The 19,854-nt window shown below is 44.6% G+C and overlaps 1 protein-coding gene and 1 pseudogene across 4 annotated transcripts in view; one reads left to right on the forward strand and one right to left on the reverse strand.

The window, feature by feature from the left end:
• Positions 1–19,854, reverse strand: part of SMURF1 (SMAD specific E3 ubiquitin protein ligase 1) — a 104,838-nt gene that overhangs the window by 84,574 nt on the left and 410 nt on the right. For 2 of the 4 annotated variants that reach the window (XM_021086115.1, XM_021086114.1), the window contains exon 1: positions 17,362–19,073. The exons of the other annotated variants lie outside the window; for them this stretch is intronic. In XM_021086115.1, coding sequence (XP_020941774.1) covers positions 17,362–17,656 — 295 coding nt within the window. In that variant the 5' untranslated portion in view covers positions 17,657–19,073. Of the gene's footprint in view, positions 1–17,361; positions 19,074–19,854 lie in introns of those variants that run through there. 4 annotated transcript variants of the gene reach the window in all.
• Positions 6,853–7,309, forward strand: LOC110259850 (annotated as a pseudogene).

Genomic DNA, 19,854 nt, shown 5'->3' on the forward strand with positions numbered 1-19,854 from the left:
TCTCAGGCTTGGTTTGGAAGTAAAGCTCAGCCTTGATAAACACTCAACCCAGGAAATGCTTGGGATCGCAGCCCACTTAGAAGGCTCAGTGTGTCCTTTCCCAGGAGGTCTCTCCTCAAGCTCCACTCGACAGGCGGTGTGCGGGTTTCACATTTTCACCGAGACCTCCTGGCACACGGCTGAGATACAATCAGGCTGGAAACTGTACAAATGTACAAATGGTGGAAGGAGGCGCCACACCCAAGGAGAGCTCCTCAGACTTCAGGAAAAAGGGTCCAAGAGAGCTCCCAGCAGAATCGGGGGACAGGGAGGGAACGGAGTCCCCACCATCTGTGCCAATGGGCATGTTTCCTTTATGGTGTCCCCTAAGCAGCGGCGGCGTGACAGGACACGATGACAATACTAGCATGACCCGGTTTTCGTATTTCTGAAATGCTCAAGTCCTGGTCCCTGCACTCCTAAATAAAAGGCGGACTCCGTCACACTGGCAAGGACCACACATCCTTTTTACACAACCATAATTCCACTTCGTTTCTCTCGTGTTTGCTTTCAGCCACCTCTCGTGCTGTGTTTGGGTCTCTAAGGCCCAACAATGATCTGTACTAGCAAACTCTCTTCTCACCTTGGTTCACACATCAAAGACAGACGACGTGCGACCATAGAACGCTCCACCTCAAAGTGACAACTGGCTTCATGACACTGAGTGGAATGTCAAGTTCCTCCACAGAGAGAGGGTGGCGGGGAGACCCCAGGACCAAACCGAATAGAAAAACAACCGGGAGTGAGCCTAACCCCAAACCTTCCATTGTGAGCTTTTGGAAGTCACCAAAATTTTACTTTTTTTAATGGAATCATAGTAACAGAGTAATTTCAGTAATATATGTGTGATAAATAATAATTAGGCACCATTTATTCTGCTGTTTAGGAAATAATCAATAGGGGTGTAGGCCTCATAGAAAACAGCTAATCAAAAATAAGCCGTAGGTTGGTAAGAGGTGGTGGAAATTCGGGGAGAATGAATCCCCCCTTTCCTTTTTATACCGTTAGGTATCTGTGCCACAATAACGCTGGCACCACTTCCCCTCCAACATAACAACCCTTGACGTGACTGCTTCCTGGGAAGGCTGACTGAATGTGAGAACTCCTTGCAGAATGATGTTTAACAAAGACTTTAACTTGGAGACAAAAAGGCAAAGAACTGGATTCAGATACACTATCGACATATAACGTAAGTTGCAAAGCCACAAAGCAACCACACCTGAGTCCACCTGCAGGACCCTCGGTGAAGGCTTAGGCAAGGGAGCCCGACCAGAGGCTGGGCTCCTGGCTGCTCCACTTCTTCCCTGCAGCCACTTCAGGACGTGGGTCCTGTCTGAGGTTTACAGATGAAAGGCACGACTTGCCCAAGGCCACTGGTATGTGGCAGAACTGGGTCGGCTGACTCCACTGCCTCCAAAATGGGTCAGGAAGAGCACCTACCTGCTAAGCGTTCTGAGAAGAGGAAACAGAACACATGAAAACTGCTTAGCACAAGGCCTGGCAAGGAATAAAAACATCCGGAATGGACAGATATCTTGGTTATTCGTGCCGAAGCTCCTGAGCAGCAAAGCTGGAACTGAAACCCAGGTCAGCTGGGCTCTGAAACCCGTACCCTGCGCACAGGGCTCTCCTTAGCCCTGCGGCACGCAGTCTGCTCACCTGACCTAGTTTCTATAAAAAATGGCCAAAGGACAGAAGAGGCTCTCTGAACAATGACGTCCTAACACACAAGCTTTAAAGCCAGCACTTGGCAGACTCTCATTCTAGAATATCTTTGGGGAGATTCCAAACGTTGAGCGTGAAAGTTGCACAGCCCCCACAGAAGTGATCCGGGCAGAGCTACGGGGAGGGAACCCAGACAGGACCGTCCACGGGGAGCGGTCCCTCCTGGATGCTTTACCTTCCGCCTCCTCTGCCTGCAAAAAAAGATTTTACAGGGCACCTGACTGTCCATGGAAGGAGGCCTAGTGTCCAAAAAACAAACACATCAGCAAACATTTTAAAAACCCCTACACAACCACTGACCTACCGTCAAGACTGGAGCAGCCACAGCCTAGGAAGAGTCCCTTACACAGGCTCCAACTCGAACTTGTAAGACAGCTTGAAGTAAGCATGATGCAATAAACCAGCAAGACACCCAAGTGAGTATCCTGGGGGGAAGGACTGACTCAGCATCCCCTGAATGTCCACCGCATTTGATCAGGACACCCCACGTCATTCAGTGGTTACAACACTGCCCTTGCTTCTAAGGTACCTCCAACTCCTCCAGCTGGAAAGCTGTCTCCATGGCTAAGCGGGGAATCTGACGGCAACAACAGAGACTGGGTGAACCGGGGCATGGCGGGGTTCGCCGTATGACAAAGAGTTCAGGGTGCTCCCTCGCCAAGCTGGCGGTTCTTACAGCTTCAGTCCCAGGGTGGGACGGGACGAATCATTGCTTCTCACAGTGCTCAAGCCAGAGCCCATCGCCCGGTCCCACCTAACTGCTAGGCAGCTGGGCTAGGAGGAAGGGCACAAGGACGGTCACCGAGCAGGGCTGTTTCTGCCAGAGGCGGCTCTGGAGATCCAAAGGCAGCACATCCCTGACGATGCGAAAGAAGGGCAGTGCACGACCGTGCACACCGTACGCCACCCCTGTGTTAACAAGAAAGCGAGGGCGAGGAACGTGATCCCGTGTCTTAACAGTCACCTCTGGGGGGGTGACTGGGTGGGGGCAGGGAGGGTGAAAGGCATCTTGAATGGATACCCTTTTATACCACATGCGGGCATTATCTATTTTAAAACTTGGACTAAAATAACTTTTAGGCCGTGATTTATACACGTCACATCAACGGGTTGTTTGGGTGTTTTTGGGGTTTTTTTTTTTTTTTTTTTTTTTATGAATCAAGTCCAATCTATTCTAATATAAGAAACACCAAATCCTTGACTTGCACTGCCTGAAACTAAACACCTGGAGTAACACTGACATAATCACATCCTTTGCAGAGCCTTGCTGAGATCTTGGACTGACGTCTCTCTGTTCTAAATATAAGCGTCACTACTATGCAGGGATGAGACAAGTACTGCGGTCCATCAAATGTCTGCTTCTGCAAATAATTTTCCTCATTTCAATTTGGGTACCATTTTCTAAAGTAAACCTCCTTTCCTAAGATAAAAGTGTCTTTTTTGTACTGTCAAGCTGAATCCTAGGCAAAATACAGCAAACAAAGTCTCCTGAGTTCCCATGGAGCGAGAACAACCCTGCTGTTTCAGAAGGCATTAAAATGTGGACTACACTGAGACACCGACTTCTCCAAAATCGTAATCAGCACCCACAAATAACGCTTAAACACTTCATGCGCCACATGCGCCAGGGGACCGCCTCTGGTTTTGGTGACAAGGTAACCCACAGCACATCTGCTCCACTCATGCAGCTGACTTAAACAAAAGTAGCATCAGTCTGACACTCAGCTGATGGAGTGAGCCATCAATAATGCAACAAGTCAACAGTTAGGTCAAGTCTCCAAAAAGACTTCCATAATTCACTTCCATTTTAATATCGAAAATGGGCTTAAAAAAAAAAGGCTTATCCTACCCCATTCACAACAGTCTAAATACCAGAGAACTTCCGAGAGAAATCGCATTCTATCAAGTTTATAGGATATCCTTGCAGGTTTGACTTCTAAATTTATGCTAAGCATATTACATAGCTACTTTTCACGACACCGAGTTGGTACTTAAATAGCCTGTGAGTATCTCTCAAGTGCTACAATATACTGGCTACGTTTATATTTTAGTGGAAAATCAACTACCATGCATTTCTTTCAGATATCAATATGATGCTTTCTAAACTGAATGTGTAGGGTGCATCAAAGGCACTTTCCTAGGCAGGCTTTCTGCCAACCACTCCTGCTACTCTAAAAGGTTATGGGCACTATCATTTAACCTGCCTTTAGCTTCCAAACAGGGTTTTTTCCAACAAATATTAATGATTTCCAAAAATGTATCTCAGATTTCTCTCTAAATCACTGAAGAAAATCAAACAACCCAAAGTTTGCCAAGCCTATCATAGGTCTTGTATAACCCACCATTAAACCTACATTACGAATTAGTAATGATGAAATTACCGATACTGCAACACATGAGACCAAATCCAATATAAGTCTAGGACAAAAAAAAAAAAAAAAAAAAAAAATGAAAAGAAACTTTAGCTCATACTGTGTTATGTTTACACTGAAGACAGATGGCATTAATTTGTGGGTATGCAAACAATTTCCAGGACTTTCAAGTCAGAGGCAGCCGTAATACCATATATCATTGATTCTAGGACACACTTTTTTCATATTTTAACATCTCTGAAATCTTCAAATGAATCGTGTTGTAGTGTAATTACTGGTGTTTCTTTTTTAGCGGTACATAAAACAATGGTGGACTTTCAATCAACGTCATCTAGGAGTCACTGAAATATGACAATGTTAATATTAGCTAATGCGTCTTGAACATTGTGTACCAGACACTGCGTGTGGGTTATTTTATTTAATACCCACAATACTCTGAAGTGGTTTCAATTATTTTCCCCATTTTTATAGCTGAGGAGACTACGAGATGGTCACTAGTCTAAAGGCACGGCTTGGCTCCACCCCAGCCCTTGATGGCCCCATCCCACTGATTCCACAGAGCAAAGAGCCTGAGGGTCTAAGAAAGCCAACCCGTCCTTGAAGCACGGGTTCAAAGCTCAGCCAAACATCTTATGAGCCTTTTTTTTTTTTTAAGGTCTATAGGAATAAAAATGCTGAGCTCCAAGTATCAAGAACAGACATTAAGTCAAAGCCTGTATCATAAGGAAGGATTGGTAATCACCTTTCTTATTAAAAAACTTATACTCTTGCTTAAAAAGCATTTTTTCTCTCCTTATGTATCCTGAACTCAATTTACAATCAACATGTATTTTTCTTCCTTAAAAATACTCTCTCTAGAGAAATGGTATAGGAATGTCTTCCTATGATCTATACCTAAACTTCGTTTGAATCGGTATTGAAATAGTCCCAAATAAAACAACACTATACAGGAAATCAGAAACATTCTATAAGACAAACCAACAATGAAATTTTGGTGGGTTAAGTCCCATATAAAGCTAACATTCCTAACTCTTGGCAAAAATGTCTGGCACTTTCACCAAAATACACCTTTTAATCCGCACTCTACCAAGAGAGCATTCTGTTTGTTTGTTTTCACAAGTTCATTAAACGGCATTGTCCTCTTATTTGTTGGCTGCCTTCCTAGTATCTATTTTCTTGTTCCCTCAAAGGTCCCAGACCCGTAGGTTGCGTGAGACTTAACACCATTGCTGGATTCCAAGTTGGACCCTCATTCCTATCATCCTAACCAGTGATTGGTCAGAGATGGACACGTGACCCAAACCGGTCAATCACACAAGAAGATTCGACTCCAGGACTTTGACTCCAGGAACGACCTGTTGGGAAAGTGTGCTCTTAACATCTCTGCTGGTTAAAACCAGAAGCAGACAGCCATGGGCGCTGCTGGTTAGCTACTTGTACCCTTTGAACACAAGAGAAAGAGAGGGCCAAGAACGGTCTGAGGTCACAGCACTGAGAAATGGGAAGACCAGGTCCTTGCCACGCCTCTGGAACCGCTTTTTGGACTTTTCAGTTAATTTACTGAAGAAAATTCTATTGAGCTTAACAATTTAAGCTAGGTTTTCCGCCACTTACATAAGAAAGCATCTTAATTTTTTAAAACTAAAATATATATATATATATATATATATATATATATATCAGAAGTGTGGTATTGTAAACACAAGACAGAATTAAAAACTTGACAACGGCTGAAGGAGAGAGTAAAATTCAATGAACACCCAAGGAACTAGGCTGGGCATTTACCTATCTTTACTCTCTATTTACTGAGATCTACCAGCAGACAAAAAGAGGGGGAAACAGGCTTTTGCTAAAAGAGGGCCTTTCTGCTTCAAATTGCAATCCAAGGGGACCAAGAGATTTGGAGAGAATATGATAAGGAGAAGGAGAGGCGAGGCCTCCTTGGCAGGAAACAGATTGGGGGAAAGGGGGCGGGCGGCAAAAGTATCCTGACCCCCAGGAATTCTCAGCCTGAAAATGGGAAGCATCGTTCAAGATGCAACTGCAAAGCATCCAAGGGCAAGGGACAAATTAATGATGTCCCCCCACCCCGTCACTTATTTCCAGCAGCCCTGAGGGAGAAGCTAAGGAGAAAACCAAGACACCAAAGGTTATGAAGATGAGCCAAAATCTAGGCTTGAGAACATTTCAGGCTTTGGTTCAAATCCCCGGAACTGCCCAGAGCTCAGGGGCAGACTGAGTTTCTGGGTGTCATATGGTCACAGAAATCCCAAGCCCAGCTGACAACTGGCTGAGATGGCTTTATGGAACTTACATACCAGGGAAATCCAGTCGCCTGGACAGCTAGCTGTTATCCAAACACCAAATGAGGAGTGCTGGGAAGGAAGTGGGACAGGCTGCTGTGACAGCACGTGAGGGAGCTACTTGGATGGGGAGGTCGGGAAACGCCTTCCTGGGGAGGTGACACTTAGACTGAGAATTGAATGACCAGAAAAAGCCAGTCATGAAAAAAAAAAAAAAAATCCAGGAGGATTTCCTTTGGTGGCTCGGCAGGTTAAGAACCAGACCTAGTCTCTGTGAGGATGCGGGTTCACTCCCTGGCCTCACTCAGTGGGTTAAGGATCCAGCGTAGCGTGAGCTGCGGCGCAGGTCATGGATGTGGCTCGGATCCAGCATTGCTGCGGCTGTGGTGTAGGATGGCAGCTGCAGCTCCGATTCAGCCCCTAGCCTGGGAACTTCCATATGCTGCAGGTGCGGCCCTAAAAAGAAAATGAAAAGAAAAAAAAACAGGGAAAAGCATTCAATCATTTCATTAAAAAACAAGATGAACACTTGGCCGCCTCCTCCCATGCAGAGATGGCACACGACCCCGCAGAACAGCATCCCAGACGTGTTGAAAAAGATGTTTTGATCCCCAAAATGATGAGAGAAAAGGCCTGAGAGAGAGGTTCTGAATACGCTCAAGATTTCACTAAATGCTGCGAGGACTCTGCGATCCTTATGGTGGTAAAAGACCAGAAAGAATATTCTGCATTGAAAGAGTGTCTAACTGCTTACTGTAATGACCCAGCCTTTCATGAAGAATGCAAAATGGAATATCTGAAGGGAAGAATTCAGAAGAACTGGGGTTCCTACCAAGAAAAGAACTACAGAAGCTTCCCACAAGCATGTAGGTGAAGTCAAATGATACTCAGGAACCCCAACATCCATGGAAATCATTGTCACCTGAAATAATGGACTCAGGAAGTGTTAGCTTTAGCTTTAATTACGGAAATAATTTTATCTGAAATAAAGTTCTTTTAAACTTCAAAAAAAAAAAAAAAAGAAAGAAAGAAAGAAGAGGAAGATGAAGACAAAGATGAAGCAAAGAGAAAAATAAGGGAATAATGCTGGCAAAACCCCTAAAGCAGGAACACGCTTTCCATGTTTCCGGACTGGGCGGTGGCAGCCCAGCGAAAGCAGGAGAGGATAACGCCGCCGAGGAGGCCAGGGAGACAGCGGGGCTGCGTCGCAGAGGGAGTCTGATTTTATTCTGCGTAGGAAGCCCCCGGAGGCCTGGAAGGAAGGGAGTGACCTGATCTGATTTAGGCTTTGAAAAGACTTTGAGAGGCCGAGCAGGTTAGTGATGGCTGGGGTCCAGGGAAAGGGACAAGGCTCTCGACGAAGGCGTGGCTATAAAGGGGCCGCAGGAAGGACGGCACCGGAGGGTCTGGACCTTTACCAAGACGGCGGCGTTTCTACAAAGCGACACATGAGATAAAACTGCACACAAACCCCCCAACACACACACACACACACACACACACACACACACACACGAAATGCACCTTTAACTGGGGACATCTGAGTAAGCCTGTGGATTGTACCATCGTCACCTGACAGCTTCCTTGTTTTTATCTTGCACCATCGTTATACAAAATATTAAAACTGAGAGAACGGGGAGTACAAGGCACTTCCTGGGACTCTACCATGACTTCAAGACGAACAGTTTACAATATAGTGCACATTGGAAAGTTGCTAAGAGACGAGATCTTAAACATTCTCATCCAAAAAAAATCTTGTCATCTGTGTAAGGTGATAGGTGTTAACTAGACCTCTGCGATCATTTCACAGAGCATACAAATATCGAATCATTAAGTCAGCAACTAATATCGTCAATTACACCTGAATTTAAGTATATAAATAAATAAGAAAGCTAAAAGCATGACTAAATCTTTTTTTTCTTTTTCTTTTGGCTGTGCCCACAGCATGCAGAAGTTCCTGGGCCGGGGATCGAACCTGCACCCCAGCAGTGACCCAAGCCACAGCAGTGCAAACACCGGATCCTTAACCCAATGAGCCACCAGAGAACACCAACATTTAAACAAATTCTAATACTCATAATATTTGACCCACAAGATACAAATCACTTTACTTGAGGCTTTAGGGAGAATGAATATGTTTACGATGATAAAAGATTAAACAGCTAAAACTCACATGGCGAGTGTGTGAAAAGTATACATCTGTTTCTTTGGGGAACAAAAATAATTAAACTTTAGGTTTGTAATATATTAGTCTATATTATTGTGTTAACATTATTTTAATACAGAACGAGTTATTTGCAAAGACAACACGTCTGAACCTACAGGAAATATTCCTACACAGGAAACCCAGTATGTCGACAAAATATTACAAAAGTGATAAAATAGGAATTATTCATAGAAACAAGTTTTTAAGGTTTTGACTAAAATTGCTTTTTTCAACTCTTCTACATTACATCCAAGTACAGACCTAATTTTTTTCTATAAACATGTGTTTGCTAGTGGCTGAGGGTGGCCCAGGCAATCTGAATTTTAACAGCTCACAGGTGATTCTGACACACACAAGGGTAGGTCATCCATTCTCCACAGGACAATACTGCCTACAAGAGTGTGAAAAAAAACTGTTTCTTGGGAGAGGAAAAGACCTTAGGTATTATTCTTACACCAAAGCTCTACCCTACGTAAAAAAGAAAAAGGAAGCAAGACAAATAAAGTTAAAAAATGCCTTATGCTGCCATTTAAAGTATGGACGGGAGAAAAATGACAGCAGAAGCAGAACCAAATGTGGTATTATGCAACATCCACCAAAAGAGTTAAAATGAAAAAGAAAACACCAAGGTTGGCAAAGATATGGAGCAACTGGAACTCTCACGCGCTGCCTGTGGGAGTGTAAATTGGGACAGTCACGTTGGATGAGTGTTTGACAGTTTTGCAAAGTTGAACAGACCTGCTGTGTATGACCTAGCAACTCCATTCCTAAGCACATACCCACAGAAATGCACACATATTCTCACTCACCAAGAGACACACACATTCAGATGTTTATCGCAGCACTATTCATAATAAGCAAAACCAGAAACTACCCAATTGCCCATCAACTAACCGATAAAGGGATAACGTCTATTTAATTTGACATAATGGAATACTCTACCGCAAAAGGGGTGAGTAATGCACAACCACACGACATGCCTGAAGTCCACAAATACAACGGTGAACAGAAAAAGTCAGTCACAAAAGAAGGCGCCCTGTATGATTCCGTGAAGACAAAATGCAAAAGCAGGCTGTTATACCAGCACAGTGAGGATCTCTGGGGGTGGTGGGTAGAAAGTGGGAAGGGAGCTTGTGGGAAGGTCCAGATGCCAGTGGAAGCATTCGATGTCTTGGTCGAGATCAGGATTCCAGCACTACGGGACCCGGTGGACTGACTAATTCTTGGTTGTGGGGTCTGTTTGGTGCATTGCTAGGATGTTTGGCAGCATGTCTCGTCTCTACACTCTAGGTACGCGTAACGCCCACAAAGTCTGCATGATCGGAAGTGTCTCCAGACATTGCCAAATGTCCCTTGATGGCCAAAATTACCCCGAGTTGAGAACTGCTAATCTAAGATACGGTTATACAAACATGTTCAGCTTATAAAATATCGACAAACTGTACACCGCCCAATTCTGAAGGTACACAAGATTTCAATATAAAGAGGCAGGGGGACCATTTATAAGACTATTGCAGACATTCAATGAGAGGCGACAGTGCCTAGGAGTAGGTGGAAATAGGGAGATGGAGGGGAGGAGAAAGATTCAGGATGTGGTTTGATAGGCGAGGTAGAATTGATAACCTCTAGAAGATGAGAGAAAAGAGAACCAAGCAAGACACTAAGGTTTTTTGGTCAGGGCATCTTGGGGAATGATTGGGGGCTGGGGGGTGGGGGGGGAGGGTGGTAAAACTGTGACGTATCCAGAGGCAACCCATGAGCTGTTCCTCTGCAAGAGGAGGCAACACGTGCTTTGGACCACGAAGACTCTCTGCATCCCATTCGTCACTCTTGCAGACAGTACTCTTCGACTGGGCTTCCGGACCCCTCTCCTCCGCTGTACACACCTGAACGTGTCATTGGCCATCCTCACCCAGGCTCCTGGAGCTGAAGCTGGAGGCAGTGAACGCAGGGGCAGGTGGGAAGGAGCTGTACTCGCCAGGAGGAAGGGCAGTGTCAGCAAATCGCCCTCCGTGCCCACGTGAGGATTTGCCAAAGTGAGGACACATCTCTTAACATCTTTGAAACCGAGAAATAACGAATAACGGAGTTCCCACTGTGGCTCAGCCGTAACAAACCCTACTAGTAACCACGAGGAGAGGGGTTCGATCCCTGGCCTCACTTAATGGGTTAAGGATCCAGCGTTGCCATGAGCTGTGGCAACAGACGCGGCTTGGGTCCGGTGTGGCTGTGGCGCAGACTGGCAGCTGTAGCTCTGATTCGACCCCTAGCCTGGAAATCTCCATATGCCGTGGGTACAGCCCTAAAAAGCAAAAAAAATAGGTAAATAAATAATACTGCAGCCAGATGGTTTTGGTTACGACATTTAAATAAAAGGGGGCAGGCTGTGTGGCTCAGTAGGTGAAAGATCTGGCATTGTCACTGCTGTGGCTCTGGTTACTGCTGTGGCACAGGTTTGACCCCTGGCCCAGGAACGTCCACATGCCGTGGGCAGGGCCAAAAAAACAAAAGAGAAAGAACAAGCAGCAGCTGTCCGAGCAAGAGAGGATGGCAGCTTGAAACCAGGATGGGCAGCAGACCCGAAGAGAAGACACATTTCTGATCAACGTCACAACAACAAAACTGGTCTAATTCTGTGTGTGAACTATGCTCACTAAAGCCTAAGGGGAGGTAAACCCATGGCCCACGAGTATACACGGGCCTTCTCCTGCACACGACTGCTGACTAGTGCAGGCATACAAATGCATTCTAGCTGGATAAGGGTGCTTCCGAGTATTTTTGTATCGGCACATGAAAAGAGGAACTATGCTTTCTCTCCTGTAAAAATGTATTTTTAAAGGCTAAAACAAATGGCATGCTCTTATTTTTAAATGTAGAAATAAAAACACATTATTAAAAACAAAAACAAAACCCTTTGTGAGGCTGGCTGGTATCTTGCCTCAAGTGAGGAAATGCGTGTGAGCAAATCTTTGGAAACTATGAGACAGATAAACAGATATAAGGCATCACTTACACGTACGGACACGTATCCAGCAATTCTAAAATCTACAGTTTGTTCAGTAATATACACAGAAATATGATACTTCGGATTTTTAATGCAAAGATCTGAGAACCAAAAGGCAACCGATGACACGAGGTTACAACTTTTTCTGCTTTTACGGAGTCGGATAGCGATATTTCTTTTTTAGGCACCACTATGGTAACAAACAAGCCTTTAAAACGTTCAAAATAAACATATTGATTAGAGATACTCGGGAAAAACACCAAAGTAATGGCTAGCTTATTATGCAAGTTTGCTTTTTTACCCCACTTTAGGGAGTAGGTTACCTTACAAAAATAGGTCAAAGAACCCCAAACAAATGACATTCAAAACGATATAAACCACGCTGTTACTCAGAATCCAGACCCCAGTCTTTTAAGGACTCTCTACAGAAAGTAGGTCTAAGGAGGATTAGAGTCCTGAATCTGGAAAGAATCATTCAGGCTGGAATCGTTTCTAATATTATGCTAGAATAAGGGCTTTGGGCGGGGCGTGCTTATTTGTTTGTTGGGGGAGGGAAGTCTCAGTATCAGAATGAACACGTTTTCTGGGAAAATAAGTTTGTTCAGACTTCCAAAGTGTGCCCTGTCTCTTACTCTCTCGAACCAGGGGTCTTCCTCTTGGTAAGGAAATACACACGCAAACATGGGTGTACGCCCTTAACTGCTGTTTTAGCCCTTTAAAATACATTTGGTACAACTATTTGAATGTTCAGAACACCTGACAACATTTCACATTTGAAAACAATTACTATGAGCAATTCATGGACTAGCTGCTCTAAGAAACTCTCAAGAGTTATAGGTTCTTTTTGTTTGCTTTTAACACTTTTAATGGGTGAAAAGGAAGATATGCTCAAAGCGGGAGAAGAGAAGGTGGGGAGATGAAAAAGGAAAAGGAATACAGTGAAACCAAGTCTCTCTCACGTGGACCCTCAGCCCCAGTCCTGCTCCCCAGAGGAAATCACAATCCCTATTTCAACAGCACCCATCCAGCGATATCTATACAGCTACGTCCATCAATTTCCCTTTAAAAAAACAATTTTTTTTTTTTTCGTTTTCAAACACACCTGCAGCATATGGAGGTTCCCAGGCCAGGGGTCAAATTGGAGCTGTGGCTGCTGACCTACAGCACAGCCACAGCAACATGGGATCTGAGCCACATCTGCAACCTACACTGCAGCTTGCGGCAATGCCGGATCCTTAACCCACTAAGCAAGGCCAGGGATCGAACCTGCATCCTCACGGAAACCACCTCCTTAACCTGCTGAGCCACAGTGGGGATGCCTATTTTTTAAAATGTATTACTCAAATGGTATATATCATTTCCACTCTTCTGAATTAGGCATTTCCCCCACTCAATAATATATCTTGGAGAATATTCCCCATCAGAATATAAAGCACTATCTTATTCTTTTAAACAGCTACACATTCCTGGGGATAGACCATAATTTATTTAACTAGTTCCCTATTAGTACATATTTAAGTTGTTTTCAGGATTTTATCATTTAAACAGTGCTGCAATAATTTTGCACATGCAAAAATTATGTGTGAATACGCCTGTAAGAAAAATTCCTGGGGGCAGAACTGTTAGATCAAAGGGTATATACATTTATTATGTGATAGTATCAAACTGCTCTTCTTACTCTGTTGTATCAATTTACGTTCTCCACCAACAGTGTAAAGGTTTCTGCTTTGTCACACTTTTGTCATCATGACATATTTTCAAACTCTAGTGTCTGCCAATCTGCTAGATGAAAAACTGTTTCACCCTTGGTTTTAATTGGTATTTTGTTTGGTATGAATAGGGCTGAGTTCTTTTCACATGTTTGAAATCATTTTCATTCTTTTCGGTGAACTGTTCACATCCTTGGTCAAATAAGATATTGGTCTTTTTCTAATTGATTTTGAAAGCTCTTTATATATTAAGGAAGCTAGACTTTCATTTTCGTATAGATTGCAAATTGTTTTTCCTAGTTTGTCTTTGCCTAGTGATTTTTATCCATTTTGTTTTTCCATGGAGAAATTTTCTATCCAACTACTTCTCTAAAGTTTTTTTTTTTTTTGTCATTTTTTTCAGCTGATTCTTTTGGATTTTAAAAGATATAAAATCATACCACCTGTAAATGATAGGAATTTTGCTTTCTGGTGTCTTTCTCTAGCTAATAACAATTGTGACAATGTATATCCCTCCGTTGTTCCTAATTTTAAAGGGAGTGCTTCCAAGTTTTCACAATTCAAAATGATGCTGGCTTTGGTTTATGGTACTATTTCTCTAAGGAACCTTCCGGATGCATGGAGAATTTAACAATTCATTCTTGACTATTATTATTCCATGTTTATCAATAGATTCTACAGATTTTCTTCAGTGTCAAAGCACATCATTGGCTTTAGCATTTACGTGACTATTTAGGAATAAGAAATAAAAGCATCCACGACTTTGTATTTACACTGTGCTACTCTAAATCATTCATGACTACTCATCAAAATATTTCATCCCTATCAAGTCCTCGCCTGATATAAAAAAGGCAGGGACCTCACATGACAGATAGGGAAAAACAGAGTCACAAATAGCTTCTAATTCCACCCATCCCCTTCTTCACTGTGGCACTTTGGTGAGTTAGAAATAAAAGTCGGACCTTCTGATCCCCAGTCCGGTGTTTAAGCCACAAGAAAGCACGAAGGCCTTCAGAGAACTGGGCGGATGCCCAACATACAAAGAAGAAAGCCGGCTGCCGTCCACAACCCCCGCTTCACGCCTCTCTCTTCCAGACTCCTGCAAGCAACCTCCAAGTTGGACTCAGGAGCCTAAAACATCTGAAATGCATCACCCAGCAGCCAGCAGAACGGGCTCCTGCTCCGTGATACATGATGGTGCCGACATTCCTCGGCCAATTAGAATTCCTTTCAGCTGCCGTGGAGGTGAACACAGCTGGATTAGAGCGCCGGCCACATCTCCAGACGCACTGCTTGTGCATTAGTTGAGCCTTGTTTTAAAACAATAAAAGGATGTTTCCCCTTTAATCTAAATGTTAATGTTAATCTAAATGTTAATATGGAAACATTTCACTTGGTTGAAATATCTAAATGGATTCGATGTCATCTGGAGACACAACAGCAATTCCAACATTTTGAAAAGCAGACAGACCTGGTCCACGTGGCTATGAGCTTTTGTCTTTTCGACCGGGCTCCGCAGCTCTTAAGGAGACCGGCCTTAGGGACTCTGGTCAGCTCGAAGGAGAGGGCCATGGACAGCAAGCCAATTCAAGGCAAGAGCTTTCGCGCGATAAAATTCACTTATAAAACAACAAGCAGACCAGTAACTGAAGTTGTTTAGCGACCAACAACCAAAACCCGCCATAAACTCACATAATTTTTAATTTGCTACTTGTTTAAAAATATTTAACCATGGTGATGGTTCTGAAATGCCAAAATGTGTGCTTTAAGTGAGAATCCTAAAAGTCAAGGTTTTCTCGCCCAGAAAATCAGAGCATGGCAAAGACACCATTTCCTCCATTTCAGAAGGTTTTTTTGAACTTCCTTTTTTGCTCTCAGCACTCAATAAAATGTACAATTCAGCTATTTTAACTTTTAACCAGTGCCCACAAACATGTTACAAAAGAGCCAGTCTAGTTAACTGGATCACTGAGCTGATGTTGAAATATTATGGGTCAGTCTTTTTTTTTTTTTTGTCTTTTTTTTTCTTTTTTTAATTCAGGAGGAAATACATCTTCACAAGTGACTCAGCCCCCAGGACCTCCCGCTCATCCAATGTTCCACATTCGAGCCGGACGAGGTGACCAAACAGAGCAAATACGAGGAGAAGAGAAGACTTGAAGCTCAGACGTGACTCTCATGGTTGCAAAAAGAGGAGTTGTGAACTGACAAAGAAATAGGCTTGGAGTAAAAAAATATTCTAGTTTGATAGAGCACAATTACTCTAAAAATACAGATAGAAAGCACAAGAAATAGTTCGCTTCTGAAGCCACTGAGGTGGGTCAAGAAGATTGTTTTTCGCCTGTTTGAGAACAATTTTTCTTAAGACAACACAGATGTGACCAAATGACAAATAAAGTCAGTGAGAGACCGTGTGTGTGGCAGAACGTGATTGCTTTTCAAGTATAACAGGAGTTGAAATTTTGCAATAGCATGTGATCCGGCCCATCCCACACCCTTAGATAATTGACCCCAAAGAAGTGCCTTGACTGGACGTTCACAAACTTGAGGCAGGCTCTAAGGAAAATGTCAGGCAAACTCAGGTGCAGGCATTGGTGAATACGGGTGACGGCTTCCCTCTTATCACAGTTCCACTTGCTAAAACAAGAGTTCCGCCTGCCTTACATAGGTCGGGGTCTTTGCTGGTACACACCTACTCAGGCAACATCTTCACAGGTTTCTTAATCTTTCTTAAGGAAAACGTCACTATTTCAAATCAATTAGGTCACCTGCTACTGATAAATGAAAGTTATTAACAACTATTACTACAACCATTTCCCTCCAAGTTGGATCATCTGGAAGCCGGAGGGGGGGGGAGGTCAGCCTTACACGTGCTACAACTTTAAAAATAGTTTCCATTTCCATATGCTATCAAGAAAGGGCTCTCCCCCCTCTCTACTTGAAACTACCTTCATATTACCTTCATATTACACAGTCATGCTCGGAAAAATATAAAAACACCAGGCGATGAGAGGGTATTTCAAGGCATAAAAGCACACAAAAAAAGTTTAGGCATTTGGAATTTCAAATAACTGGTTAACATTAGAATAAAATTTGTTTGACGAGCACTGAACCCCAAGAGTTCAAAATTCCATTCTTTTACCAAAGTGGCCCAAATAATGTATCTGGGATTCATTTGTGCACCACATAAGAACAAGGTTTTGCAAATCCTGCTTGAATTTAAAATAGTTTCCAAAGTGTCTGATTTGCCGGTGCACTCTAAAATATCTGCAAGACAGCTCTTCAGCAAACATCACTTGATTTTGCATATGTTATGCTCCAAACCTACTGAAACCCTTTAAAAACTATTTTCCTGTTAAAATACCACAAAGACATTCATTAAAATCATATTCTTTTCAGTATAAAGACCCAAACATTCTTCTACTGTTTCAGCAGTGCGACATACTACCCAAGAGTTTTCAAAAACCAAAAGGGCTGGGGGTGGGGGGTGGGGGAGAAATCATAAAATGTAACCCATACACAAAAGGAACGCTTGGCTTCAATCAAACAGAAGCGCTGGGTTTTAACAGCAATTCTGAATATCTGGATTGACACTCAACAATAGAAAGCATAAGCCAATGGTAATTTGGAACAAGTAGGGAGCCAAATTGATATGCCCTCAAGAAGGAAAAGAAAAGAAAGTTACCATGGGCTGAAATCTCACTTTGTACATTAGAAAACAGAACTCACAAGGGTCAAATAATTGGTTCTGTATCAGGCAGTTAATGGTAGATCTTACCAGAACGGAGTCTCCCAATTCTAAACCCAACACTCCACTCACCACCAAATACAACTTTTAGTGGTCGCCAACTTCTAACACTCTTATATTCCAGTGTCTTCATACTTTTCATTGAACTATGCTCTCTGGTATCAACTGACTGGTTAGAATAACCCTTGTTTTAAAACATGGTTTCAAATATCACACAAGGAAATAAACTCTGAAACCTGTGACAAAAGCACATACCTCCTGAAAGATGGCTTCCCAAGATGCCAGCAGTGATCCCACTCCCCCTGGCAAGCTCAAAGAAGAGACCAAAACCTAGTCCGCTGCCAACCAAGTATCTGGTTCCAACCTTTCCAAGTAAATTATTGTTCATCAGACGCCTGGCATCAAGCAGGTCTGCATCCACAGCTAAATTCTCCATCTCGCTGCAGGGAGGAGCAAACTCAGGGATTCCCTTCAGATCCGTAATAACATCAGCTGGGAGAAAGGGAAAAGGTGCTTTGGAAATAACTCTCCTCGCGTAATCCTTCAACATCAGACACTATCCAAAAACTCCTTAAAGCATCTCCGAACCTATGGCATCCAAGTGCCTGAGTCCCAAAATAATTTGGGAGGAAGGATAGAGCCCCCACTCCACCCCTTCCAGGAAAAAAAGGCCCAGGTCCCGACCTGCCAACTAGGCTTGATTAAAACATCTACACCTGACACAAACGTTGTAATGAAAACCTAGTGCTTCTAAAACATTAATCACGCTTCCACCCAAACTCACAAAATCAGTTACTTCTGCTTTTAACAAGAAAAGTGAAACCAATCTGATGTCAATTATAGATTACATTGTAAATGAGGACCAAATTAAAGTTGTCAGTAATTGAAGTTTTACAAGCACTACAAAGTCAAAAACGTGGTTTTTATGTAACCATAAAAATAACAATGTATTTATATACTGTATCTACGTAGTGAGCGTTTCCTACCAGCCCTGGAAGAAAGAATTGTTTCTCCAGAAACAAAAATCCCCGAATCTCCCTTTCCTGGAAACAAAAAAAAAAAAATGGGTCATGCAACAACTAAGAACCTCCAAAGGAAATTTTAGTTTGAAAAAATGACCCACTGTTGTTTTCATGGATTTCACCAATAACTGAGGGCCATGCATTTGCCATAAAGTATCCCAAACGCTCACTGTCCTTTGGAAAGAATCTGACCAGAATGACTTTGGAGTCATCATCAGACCAGACACGGAACAGAAAAAATCCAGGGGAAAACCCCTGACAGGGATTAGCCTGAACTTTTTATTTCATTTCCAGAGCTGGAAATATGCACGTTTGGAAAGTCCCCCAGCCGAACTGTATTTGCAGCATTTCATTTCGGCCTCAGGTGGGAATTCAACCCAGGAGACCGGGCAGCAGCCGTGGAGTACTGAGAGAAAGGGTGGACGAGGATGCAAACTGGTCCAGGATCGCTGGAGCCTGCTAGCGAGGGGCCCCGCCAGACGGTTGCCAGCTACGCGCATCCAAACCACCACGTCGCAGGCCCAGAGCAGAGCTTCGCGCTCACCCTTGAAGGTGGCACTACAGAGCCACCTAGGAGACACGGGCATTTCATTGAAGACTAAAAGAGAGTGAATCAAGGAGCCTGCGTTCGTGCAGCCGCCGGAGCCTCCAGAGCGTGCGTGAGGGGGGCGGGGGTTGGCGGTGTTTAAGGATGTCGGGGGGTGAGGGGGTGACGGCGAAGTGCAGGGCAGAAAAGGAAGCGGCACAGTCAAGAGGAGACAGTGGCCTGGTTTGAGAGAGAAAGGAAGTGCACCAGACTGAAGAGGTCTGGACCAGAGGGGAAATGAGAACAAGACCAGGAGAAGCTAGGAGATAGGATTGAGGAATTCGAGGCTGAAGGAAAGGGTGGAGGCGCGAGACGGAGGCAAGGGGGCGGGGCTGGGAGATAAGCGAGGGCGGGACTAGGTAGAAAATGAGGGGCGGGGCTTAGGGGGAAAGTGAGGGGGCGGGGCCAGGAGGGGAGAAGCGAGGGGGCAAGTGGGGAGGGGTGGTAAAGAGAGGAAGGCGAGAGAGCTGATGGGGGAGGGGTGAGAAGTCGGTGGGCGGGGTGGTGGGGGGACCAGGAGGGAGAAGCGGGAGGCAAGGCCGGGAGGGGAGAAGCGAGGGGGCAGGTGGGGGTAGAGACTGGGAAGCGACAGAGGGTGGGAAGGAGAGGAGAAGCAGGGGGCGGAACCAAGAGGGAAAAGAGAGGGGGCAGGTGAGGGGAAAGGGAAGAAATTGAGGGGAAGGAGGGAGTTGAGAAGTGGGGGCGGGGCCAGGAGGGGAAAAGCGAGGGGCAAGAAGGAGGAGGGGGAGCGAAAAGAGGATGCAGGGGATGAAAACGGAGGGGGTCCAAAAGCAGAGAAGCTAGGGGGCGGGGCCAGGAGGGGGACGCGAGGGGCCTGGGGGAGAACAGGGAGCGGGAGCGAGAAGGATGGAGGGAGTGAACCGGAGGGGGCCAGGAGGGGAGAAGAGAGGGGGCAGGTGGAGGGGGGAGAGAAGCTAGAGGGCGGATGGGGGGGCGAGAAGCGAGGGGGCGGGGCCGGGGAGCAGCGAGGGGGCGGGGCCGGGAGGGAGATGAGGGGCACTAGCCTAAGAGGGCGACGAGGTCCTGGGACCACGGCCGGCGTGGGGGAGGGCCACTTCCCCAGGGCGCTCTGCGGGAAATTCCGGGGCTGCCGAGGGGCCGTGCGGGGTGCGAGTGGGC

This window comes from Sus scrofa, chromosome 3, assembly GCF_000003025.6.
Source record: "Sus scrofa isolate TJ Tabasco breed Duroc chromosome 3, Sscrofa11.1, whole genome shotgun sequence".
NCBI classification, from domain to species: domain Eukaryota; kingdom Metazoa; phylum Chordata; class Mammalia; order Artiodactyla; family Suidae; genus Sus; species Sus scrofa.